The sequence below is a fragment of the Opisthocomus hoazin genome, chromosome Z (genome assembly GCF_030867145.1).
Source record: "Opisthocomus hoazin isolate bOpiHoa1 chromosome Z, bOpiHoa1.hap1, whole genome shotgun sequence".
NCBI lineage: Eukaryota > Metazoa > Chordata > Aves > Opisthocomiformes > Opisthocomidae > Opisthocomus > Opisthocomus hoazin.
Window position 1 is genome coordinate 23,797,195 of NC_134454.1, and position 10,483 is coordinate 23,807,677.

The window sequence follows — 10,483 nt, forward strand, 5'->3', positions numbered from 1 at the left end:
ATTTGCTGCTATAATGGCATTACTGCTGAAAACATCCATATAGTGATATAGATGACACCCCTCACTTTTCTAGCCCACACTATTACGCTACTAGAGGCCATCATAGTTGATCCAAGAGAGCAAAATTCGTATAACTTATTCCTAATATGGAATTTTTAGAGGCTGAGAAATCTGATCCAATTAGCACATTCCTGATTTTGCAGAATACTGTGCTAATTACATCCAACCAGGCATTGCTGGGTTAATTAAACATTTATAAAAAAAACCCTACAGCACTAATCTAATTAGCAATTACTACAGCTGTCATTACCTCTTTTCACCTACTTTTAAGCTGTGCAAATTCACACAAAGAACCTGATCGTGCAAACTCCCAACATGAATAGCTTTCTTCGACTCCAGAAATGCTTCAGCACACAGAAGCAGCTTTAAAAATTAGGCTGAATACTCTACAATCCACAATACAGCCTCAGTTCTGCCATCCTTATGTGCAAAAGTCACAGTTTAGCAGTCAGTCATGTCGAAATTACAAGACTGGAAGATTTTTCTTTTTAATAGATTTGTGATCTTACTGGGAGCGTATGTAGGTCCTACCTTCAAGTGGTGCTCTGCAAGTATCAAACCTAAGTACTTGCATTTCAGAAAAAAAAATGCAGACAAACATTCTAATATATTCACACAGCTTTAAAAAAGGAGTAGTTAGAAGCCCGGAAGATTTAGGTTTTTTAGATTAAACAACAAAGTTGGGAATAAAGAGAAAAAACTTAGAAACTTTGATGCTTTGTGTGCTTTTCTTCCTCGGGCATGATTAAAAATGAACACTAATAATCACACACAATAACTCACAAAGTGTTGATAAGTTGCTGAGGTTTGTACCTTATGGTAAGGCAAGGAGCTGTTTCTTAGCTTTTCCACTTGCATATAGCATGCTTTAACAAAGCACCCATCGTTAGGGCTGACTATGCAATTGGACAGTGAGGAGGAATCTCTACTGAAAAAGCATGAGAAATAGAGAAATACTTTGTTCTCTGAAACTATACGGTTGCTAGCTGGTGCTACTTTGCCTGTTAGAAAAGCTTTTCTTTCTTTGGTCATAAACTGATGCCTAATGCAGCCTGGTATGTGAAGGTACATTTCTGAATCTGGGTGCTAGTTCATTGCATTAGCATCCTGAGAACAGCTATGAGCATTATAAAGCTAGAATAAATATTAAAGTATTTCCTTTATTGCGTTCAGTACAGCGATGATAAGACCTTGACAGCTTGTTACTGGAATGGCGTCATATATCATGCCAGAGTGTACAAACAGCCACATACAGTTTGCACATCAGTCTGTAGTGTAAAAGGATGGAGAGAAGGCTTTGTTCAGTTTCAGTACACAACTTTTATTATTTAAAAACAGGCTTAGATATAATGAAATATAACTATATACTAATCTTCAGTTCACTCACTGCACATGACCTGCAGAAGCAAACAGCTATTGCAGCAGTTCAGATCCAGTATCAGAATATCATTCAGATGCAATTTTCAGTAAATATTAAATATGGACCTTGCACTCCAAAGCCATACCAAACAAAATTTTTGACAGGAAATTAAGACACTTCTGATCACTGTGCAGCTCAAATACAAGGAATCATTTACCCAACCCTTGAACTGACCGGCTATGTCAATACCCCAAAAAAAGAGCTGTGAATAGTTTAACAACAGGGGCCCAGGTCTGAGAGTTTGGCAATAGCAGTGGAGCAGATTCTCAGAGGACTGAAGGAGCTGGGTTGGAGATGGGCTGAAGCCTAGCTGCTGGAAGCTGATCACTGTCTGGTGTGCCATGTCTGCAAGACAAATCCAGGGAGAAGCAGCTGGAGAGAGCAGAGGAGCCAGCAGTTCAGTTGACAGCCACTGGTGCTGTGTTGACTAGCACTAGACTCACACCATTCCTAACAGAGTTTTCTCAGCTGTGTAGGTATTGCCATGCTGATAAAATCCTCCTGCGATTTTCTGTCACATTAATGCCTTTTCTGCTTCAGTTTAGGTGTTGAGAACATTGCCTAAATTTTATCTTGGTGTCACTGACAATGTTAAAATTCATCAGACTGGAAAACGTGCATTGTCTTTCCACAGTAAGTGTAAATAGTAACAATAATAACAATCTATTAATCTATGATGTTTTCTGTGGGAGTATACCTTTTTTAATATTTTTTTCTTCTTCTATTACGTAACACTTTCAATAAAAAAACATGCAGAGCAAATGCAGGCATGTAGAAGCACAGTAAGTTGTTTCTATGGCAAAATACCCTTTGCAACCACGGTCTAAGTGTATAAATTGTGAGGTATATTAGTTTTCGTAGGGAACTGAACTCCAGCTGGGTGCAATCAGAATGACCTTAACTAGTCATAGCTCTCTATCTGCCTTATGTCCATTTATATTTTACACTCTCCAATCACTATCTTGATGTAAAAGTAGACCTGTTTTTGCAAGGAGGAGACTGAAGCCTCATCTGTGTTGCCAACAGCACTGTATTGGTAGTCCCTGCAAGCAGGGGCAATGTAAACCAGCCAATAAGTTAGGATTTTGCACAGCTGAGTTATGCTACTTCTTCAGCTATTAGCATCCTATAAACAGTGATAGGAAGGGTGGAAAATTTTTAAAGGTTTCCCTTGTTAAAGTAAGAACTCTACACATAAACCCAGTAATCTCATCTCCATGTCTTTCACAGCTGCAAGGAAACATCTGTTATATTTTAGGTAAAGTTGTTATTGAAGCAGAGAAGCAGTCCAAATAGAAAGTCTGCATCTTTAATATTTTTACGTACCAGTGTGACGAAAGCTTTAGTTCTGTGGGTTTTTTGTTGGCAAATTCTTACGATCAAGGAGTTCAGAAGGACTTTGCACAGGTTAATTGTGCTCATGTACATTTGCATGCAAGTCTGACAGCAGAGATCCAATTGCAGGGTCTTTAACCTTCTGAGTCTCACATTTACACTCTTCTACAATCATGACTTCTTTGACCACCGGTACAGAACTGGTGCAGTTGAGATACAGGCGCTTCATGGAGAACTTGCTGGGCAAGCAATGAGAACAAAAGCTGTAAAGACGATCTTCTGGACCAGGAACATGAAAGGAACTACATTTTCCAAAACACAGATTGTTCTGTATCATCACCTTCTCACAGTTCTCGTGAGTAACACCCTGAAACAAAAAGCAGTTTGAGTCTCTTGGTACATGAATGGCCCATGGACTTTTCTAGAAGGCATGAAGGCAAAAACAACCCCAAAATACCATATTTTTTCTTCTCAGAACATTTACTTTAAACACATTTATTTTTAATGTCAATCAAGCAGTAAAACATAAGAGCTTTTAAAAGCAAACTTTATGGGTATTTCTTAGGTTGAACAAAGACAAAATCTGCTTCAATATAAGCCTTTGTGAGCTGATGGGAGAAGATCCAGTAGGTGGGTCTGTCATATTTACCTTTTGATTGCTCTTTGAGTTCTACGTTTCTGACATGGTTAAGCAGTCTTACCAACTTAGCAGGACTTAAAACATCCTTTTGGCCTAATGTGCTTATATATAAGCCACAAGCTAGACTCAACTGTAATCTTGAAGATCTATCTGCATGTAGAAAAGGTATAATGTTCTTTAGCAGTTTTTTTCTAATGAAAATCTTAAAATTGCAATGGAAGTTCTGTAATCTCTTGGCTTGCAAGGATAATGGTTCCTTGTATCGGGAGAGCCGATATGAACTCCCAAGCTGTAAAAAGTTAAACTGAAGTTATCACTTTTGTATTGGCATAACTGCAGCCACACTGGAGAAAGCTTGTGGTATTACATGGCACGAAAAGTAAGATGGTGCAAGCTTCTAGGCCACATCTATATTTACGTATGTCTGCCAGTGACATAGATTTAGTGAGGGATGTGAAAAAACACGGTCTTTAACAGACCATAATTATAGAAACACTGAGAACAGATGTTGCCTTATGAAGAATACAGCACTTTCACCTATACTATTTGCTTGTGTTTATGTTACACTACAACAGAATAGCTTTATCTGTGCATGGGACAATTCATGAGTTGTCCATTATTCTTAGTACAGAATTAGATGTATACATCAGTCTTGTGATTAGTACAGCAGAAAGGAATCCTTGCTTAGCTGTAAGAAAACAACCAGCTTCTCCTGTAAATACTTGCCCTGGACTCTTTTTGTATATATGCTTATGCGTATATGTATACACACACATATATATATAGGTAATTCTGTATGCAAACTGTTTAGATGTGTATTCGTTGAATAGATAATTACTTACTACTGCCCTGATTTCTCAGGCTAGGTCAGAATATCTTTGCATAAGAAGAATAAATAACTCTCTGAAAATTGAACGTGTAGCTTTCTAATGCTGCTATTTAGTTACCTCATCAGACTAAAGGCTTTTCAGCTTTTTCCAGCAGTGTTTTTCAGCTGCTTATGTGTGAGCATTCTGAAGTGGCCCTGTGACTTAGCAAATGAACTAACTTGTGTGTCTTTAGGTGCTGATCACAAGAGGCAGGGGAAAGGACACATTTATTGATCTTGGACACCTGTTCTTACCTGGGAAAAAGGCAGGGTTCTGCAGTTTTCTTGGTGCATTTCATTGGTCTTGATTGGCAGGACAACCTCTTCAGATGCTGAATTTTTCTTTAACATGAAGTGCTCCCAAAATTTCTTGGCATCTTTCCTATAGGGAATTTCAGCCTCGCTCTTGCTGGAATAGTGGGATGGAGAGAAGTTTTCCGCAGGAGAGATCTCTCTGGGTGCTGCCCAGGTTCTCAGGTCTTGGTCTGCATGGAGTTCTGCATTGGGAAGGATGAATCTAGACATTTTTTTCTCCTCTTGCTTCACACTTTCAGATGCCGTCTGTGGAATTGCTACAAAAAAGCTTGGTTCTCCCAGGGTTTCATCAACACCTACTGGCTTCTCCCCTACCAGCTCACGAAAACTCTGACTTTTGAGCAGGTTTTTGTCTGGGTAGAAAAGGTGCTGAAACGGCCTTCTGCTTTTCCTTTGTGGTGAATCTCCCTGCGGCTCTGCGGCTCCAAGACATGACAGCACTAACAGCTGAAGGAGAAGCAGTGACATGATCCTGTAAAGTGAAGCCCTGTAAACCTGCTGCTATTGCAGTGAATGTCATGTGCTAGCTTTATACAAGAGCCTGGTGTCAGCTTATGGCTGAGGAGGAGGGGAGGGCTCAGGGGAGACCCTGGTGTGGCTAATTGCATTCATTTACTGTAGATTACAATTGTGATAGGGGAGTTTGTGCTAATGAAACTCTGCTTTCAATCTGGATTATGTGTATTAGAAGTTCCTATCTAAAATCTAGTAACCCAGGATGTTGTGGGGGACAGGAGGAGTCAACAGGACAAAATGTTTGGATAAACTGTCTAGTTTAGGCCTAGGAATTAAGGAAACATTTGAGGTTGTGTATTAGCATGTTCAATGTGGTCTTCATTGTTTACTTTAACTTTCCATTCCACAAAGTCAGAGACTGTCAAAACAGGGAGTGTTATTTCATCACAACAGGAAAAGGCAAGCAGATTAAAGTTTGCTAAAACAAGAAGCTGGATCTGGAGATGTAAAATCAGCCCATGTTTTCAAAAGCTGAGTCTAATTTTGGTCTTTCAGATTTGGGATATGACCCAAGGGCCTGCAGCAGCACCCCTGCAAACTGTCAGACTGGTGCTCACACACCCAGAAGAACCTGACAGAGAGCACTGGCCCTTGCTTCACCTCCCTCACAGTAGGTTTGCAGCTGCTGGAGTGCAGATGTATCACTAGCCCAGAATAAAAGGTCCCAGGGTGAAGAAACTCTGCGCCCCAGATTCTCAAATATTAACTAACACTGCTAGATCCTGTTCAGGCACCTAAGCCACTACTGGCATCCTGTAAACTTTGTAAACAAAAAGAGAATTTAAGCAAAACATGTTAGAACTGACATATTTTATGATTCTAGACATCAGTGTCTCAACAGAAATATCTAAAGACTGCTAGACCCTAAAGAGGAGACGTCTTTTGCCAAATTATCATGCTATGCAACATGTAATAAAAAAAAATATAATAGAACATCATACAGAGGAAAGTTTTGGGAGAAGAAGAACATATTTTTAATAAACAGTGCAAACTGATTCTCATCTGAAAATACTAAAAGGAAATTCTTCTTCAGATAATTTGCCATTTAGGTACTTTATACGCTCCTGTTTCTACCAGAAAGGGCTGATCAATAGACTCTCAAGTTTGTAGCTAATCTGTTCATTATTCTTGGAAACTTAAGTGGTCTGTACTAGATGTATGGAGTTACTTGACTTTCATTTCTGGGTAATTATTTTATTGCCTGATAATTGGAGTAAACTGAATGCCTTGCAACATGCTTGTGAGGCACTGACCTATAACTTTAGCACAAAATCAGTGGTGATCTAGAGCTTTTCCATACCACATAATTCACCTGAGTTAAAATTTGTTCTAGTCTTGAGGCCTATCCTGAGACAGAAGTGGATGGAGCTCCAACAAGAATAGAGTTCACACACCAACAGTACAGTGTATTTGTGCCTTGACCTCAGTAGGATGACCTCATTAAGGTAAGCACAAGCTTTATTGCTCTGTAGTTTCAGCTGAAAGCAATTTAATTCTGCCACTGTTTTGATGCCTTCCTGAAGTTTCAAGTGTGCCCTGGGAGGGCAGTTTCTCCCACAGTTGTCAGGAGTGAAATCATAGAAAATACTGGTATCAGCAGCAAGACTGGTTGTGAGCTGTGTATGCAAAAAGTCCTTGCATATTTACACGAGCATGTAGAGCATTTGGGTGGAGTTACAGTGAGTCAAGAGGATTAATCTGATGATAGAAAATAAAGTGGCCTAGAAGAGCAATTTGAATCCTCACATCCTATCTTTAGTGGCCAACAAGTTGCACTTGAAGCAGTTGACCCTTGAAACTAAAATTCCTTGTATCTGGTGCATGTTGGTAGCAGTCACTCAGAATCACCCAGCAAAGACAAGGATATTACATTTTGAGTTTTCCTTCTATTTTTCCTCTTTATTTTAGTTGCTCAGAGAGTTACAAGACTGGACTGATACTCAGTCCTGTGTATTATATTGTATTATATTGACAAAGAAGGTCTGACACGTTTGGCAATGTCTTTCAAACACAAGATTTGACTGTTTGAAGAAACATTTATTTTTGCAGCTCTTTGCTCTTTTTATATACAAAAAATACAAAGCTAACTAAAACAATTTAAAGATTATTCCATCTGGATTATAGCAACATGACAGAAATGTTTTTTCTGTTTGCTTGTATCTGTTTCAGCTATTTTTCACTTCTTTTGCCAGCAAGTGCCTGTTCTCTAAGTCTAGACCAGTGGTATAACAGCTTTTCTGTTTAAAAGTTCCAGCTGTGGTCTTGATCCTGTAATGTCTGTATTTAACTTTATCCATATAAGCAAAATTTCATTAAATTACTCACATGTATGTTTACAGAATTGAAAACTAAGTGCCTGAAAGGCCCAATTTACCTCCCTTCAAAGCCTGCTTAGAAAATCCCACTACCTTCAAGGCAGAAGAAAAAGGGCTTGTAAGTCTCAGTTCAATTTTACCCCAGTCTGCCCTGAAAGAAAAAAACATATGCGTATGTGTGCAGGTGTATTCTGCCCTTCTTACCTGATGTGGCTGAGGCATGGTTTGGTGCCCAGATAGCGTCTTAGTTTCCGCTGGAGGGTTCTCTTCTTCATAGTAAGAATATGAGTAAAATAATTTTATTATGGCTGTTTACAGAAGGTTCTTTCTGCAGCTCTTCACAAAGAATTAATCATGTTACAAGCAGCAAATATGGTGCAAATGATTGAAGAATTTCTGTGTCAATACACAAATAAAAATTAAGTAAATTATAGTACTGGAACAACTGGGTTGCCCAGACACTTCTGTCTAAACTGAACTGGTCTGAGTTATTGATGCAATGCAAATATTAACAAGGGTTGTATGAAAGCCTTAGTATTGGCATATATATGTAGATGTTAAGCTGCTAGTGTTACATTTGCGGTGGAATGGCACTGAAACAAACCTGTTCAAGATCAGGATCCATTCATGGTATGTACTATTCTATCCTGTAACATACAGCAAGAAGAAAAGGCCTGCCTTGGAGGGCTTCAGATGCTAAAGCATGAAAAATTATTTACAGAAGGGTGGGAAAGAAGGCTGAAGCAAAGCAGTGTCAGCAAGTCACTCTGCAAGCTACTCTGCAACCCAAAGGCAGAAAACAGATCTCTCTTCTCCTCTAGGTCAAGCCAGTTCTAGTTCCTGGGTTTTCTTAGATGGTTTTGCCTAAGATCTGTGGAGAGCCAAAAGCAGCATGCCAGCTCTGGTTCTGCCAGGCCACTTTAATTCTGTTCCTTCATGCCTACGATAGTAAGCTGTGGCTGGTTTCCCAGAGACAAAGTTAGTAAGAAATGGGACCTGCTACATCTGGGCACAGTTTGCTCTGTACTTACATATTGTCTAAATCTGTTTTGGAGTCAGCTGCCTATATAACTGTGCATAGGTAGCAGATCTGTCCTCAGCCTCTCAGCTCAGCCAGGAGCCTGTCTGCATTATGGGAAGTCATCCCCGCTCAGACAGCGAGTTTGGAGAATAATTCTGTAGCTAAAAATAGTCAATATTTGTAAGTCTTTCTGTGGTGACATCAACTGCATAGACTAATAATTGACAACAGAGATTGGCCTGGGCATATAACCATTATGTTCCAAATACAGCTAATCTCAGATTTCTACAAAAAGCAATGCTGTATCTTTTATAAAAACTTGTTTTCCTGCCTGATTACCCTTTCATATAAGCATAGCACATGTTTTCACTGTATTTTGGCTGTTAAATCTTGGTAGCTAAATGCAGTGGTGTCTTTCAAGCAGGCTTTGATTTGCCTTCGTAGTAGCAATTTATTCAGGACATTCTGTTTTCACTAGAAATAGTCACTGTGAGTGTTTGCCCATCTTTTTAAAACTGTCAGGTCTATAGATGGCAAGTGCTATGCAAATACAAAGTGGTATTATTCATTTGTTTCAGAGATGGAGTTTATTCAGTCATTACAGACATAAGCGGAGTGATTAGTTACACTGCCAGTTGATGCCTAAAAATAATTCTTAGGCAGTGGCTGAATTACTTGCCTTCTGTTGAGCTAAATAGTCTCATCATAGCATGATTGATGATTATATCATTAACATGGATTTTATATATTACAGCCAAATTCAATAACCTGTCATTTTCAAAACACATCCTATGTAGACAAACTTGTATCCAAATACATCTTTTACAGAACCCATATGAAAACCTCAGAACTAATGAATTAGCACTATGCAGTTTGTTCTCCAATTATTGTACTTATCAAAGAAAGCCATCTGTGGTCTTTGTTTTACTGAGTTTCAGGGAAACAGATCACATAGAAGCCTCATGGAAACGTTGTAATTATGAAACCAAAAGGCTTTTTACACAGTATGGTATGAAAGAACAGATAATAAATCTGTTTAGTTTTTCACCTTCAATCTTAGATACTGTATATCATGAATTCACCCCTTTGCTATTCAAAGACCTCTGCTGCATTGTTTCCTTCTTCATCCATTTATACCTTCCTGTTCTCATTTCTCTGTTTCATTTCTCTGTTTCATTTCTCTGTGCTGTAGCAATGGAACTGGAGTCTTAAGTTTCAAACTGCTGCCCAAATGTAGATGCTCACACTTGAAAACGTTTGCATATGTATCCAGCAGGGCTAGGGAGACTGTCCTTTCATATGCCCGCGTTCTTGTGGCTGTAGGTACGTACGCAGAGGCAGTGGATGGCTTTCTCTCTGTCACAGTTCTCAGGCTGGTAGATTTTGAACAGGTGTCCCCCTCCTGAAGCATCTCCTGAATGGTATTCACGCATAGGTATTGCCTAACTGAGAGCATACCCAATTCCAGACCCCACCTGAGGATCTGTGTTGGGCATTTGCTTGATTGCTTTGGCTTGTTAAGCTGTGACATTTCAGTCTTCGGGAAGACACATCTTTCTTAGATTGCCGTGAATAATTTGAGAGAGCAGTGGTGATTCACTGAAGAGTTTGACATCACCAGGAAGAAGTTTGTAGCATAATCCAAGGAAGAAGATGCAGATTAAAGTAAAAATATATTTACACTTACCTGAAAATTTCTTCTGTATGAATAAAATATTATTGTGCTTATTTGGCTTATATCCCATACTTCAGATACCAAATTCCTATGCATTAAGACTACTTCTGACCAAAAAAATACATTATCTCAACACTCTAAAAATAAACAAACAAATCCTATTGCGTTCTTGTCTTCTAACCTTATACTAATTGTGTACTTATGTAGAGGATAGTAGTTAAGCAATGGAATTAGAGTAGTAGAAGAGTTGTCCATTTCACAAGCAGCATAGCTTCTTAAAAGGTAATAAAATAGGAGAACTGACATGACATCTGCGTG

The 10,483-nt window shown here is 39.0% G+C and overlaps 1 protein-coding gene and 1 long non-coding RNA gene across 2 annotated transcripts in view; one reads left to right on the plus strand and one right to left on the minus strand.

Annotated features, from left to right (window-relative positions):
* LOC142358864 (uncharacterized) overlaps positions 1-10,483 on the plus strand; it is a 31,951-nt gene that overhangs the window by 5,948 nt on the left and 15,520 nt on the right. Inside the window, exon 2 of the long non-coding RNA XR_012761910.1 lies at positions 6,488-6,599. This is a non-coding gene — a long non-coding RNA (uncharacterized LOC142358864). The remainder of the gene's footprint in view (positions 1-6,487; positions 6,600-10,483) is intronic.
* Positions 2,698-5,106, minus strand: CER1 (cerberus 1, DAN family BMP antagonist). The gene is made up of 2 exons (XM_009934472.2): positions 4,579-5,106; positions 2,698-3,182 (listed from the first exon to the last, which is right to left on the minus strand). Exons 1-2 carry the CDS (start codon positions 5,104-5,106, stop codon positions 2,889-2,891), a joined length of 822 nt encoding a protein of 273 aa, XP_009932774.1. The 3' UTR covers positions 2,698-2,888.

Bases quoted from the DNA above. Each gene is read 5' to 3' on its own strand.
- CER1 (XM_009934472.2), bottom strand. From the start codon at position 5,106: ATGTCACTGCTTCTCCTTCAGCTGTTAGTGCTGTCATGTCTTGGAGCC. The intron at 3,183-4,578 runs GTAAGAACAGGT...TTTTTGTTTCAG, and splicing joins GAACCCTGCCTTTTTCCCAG to GGTGTTACTCACGAGAACTG.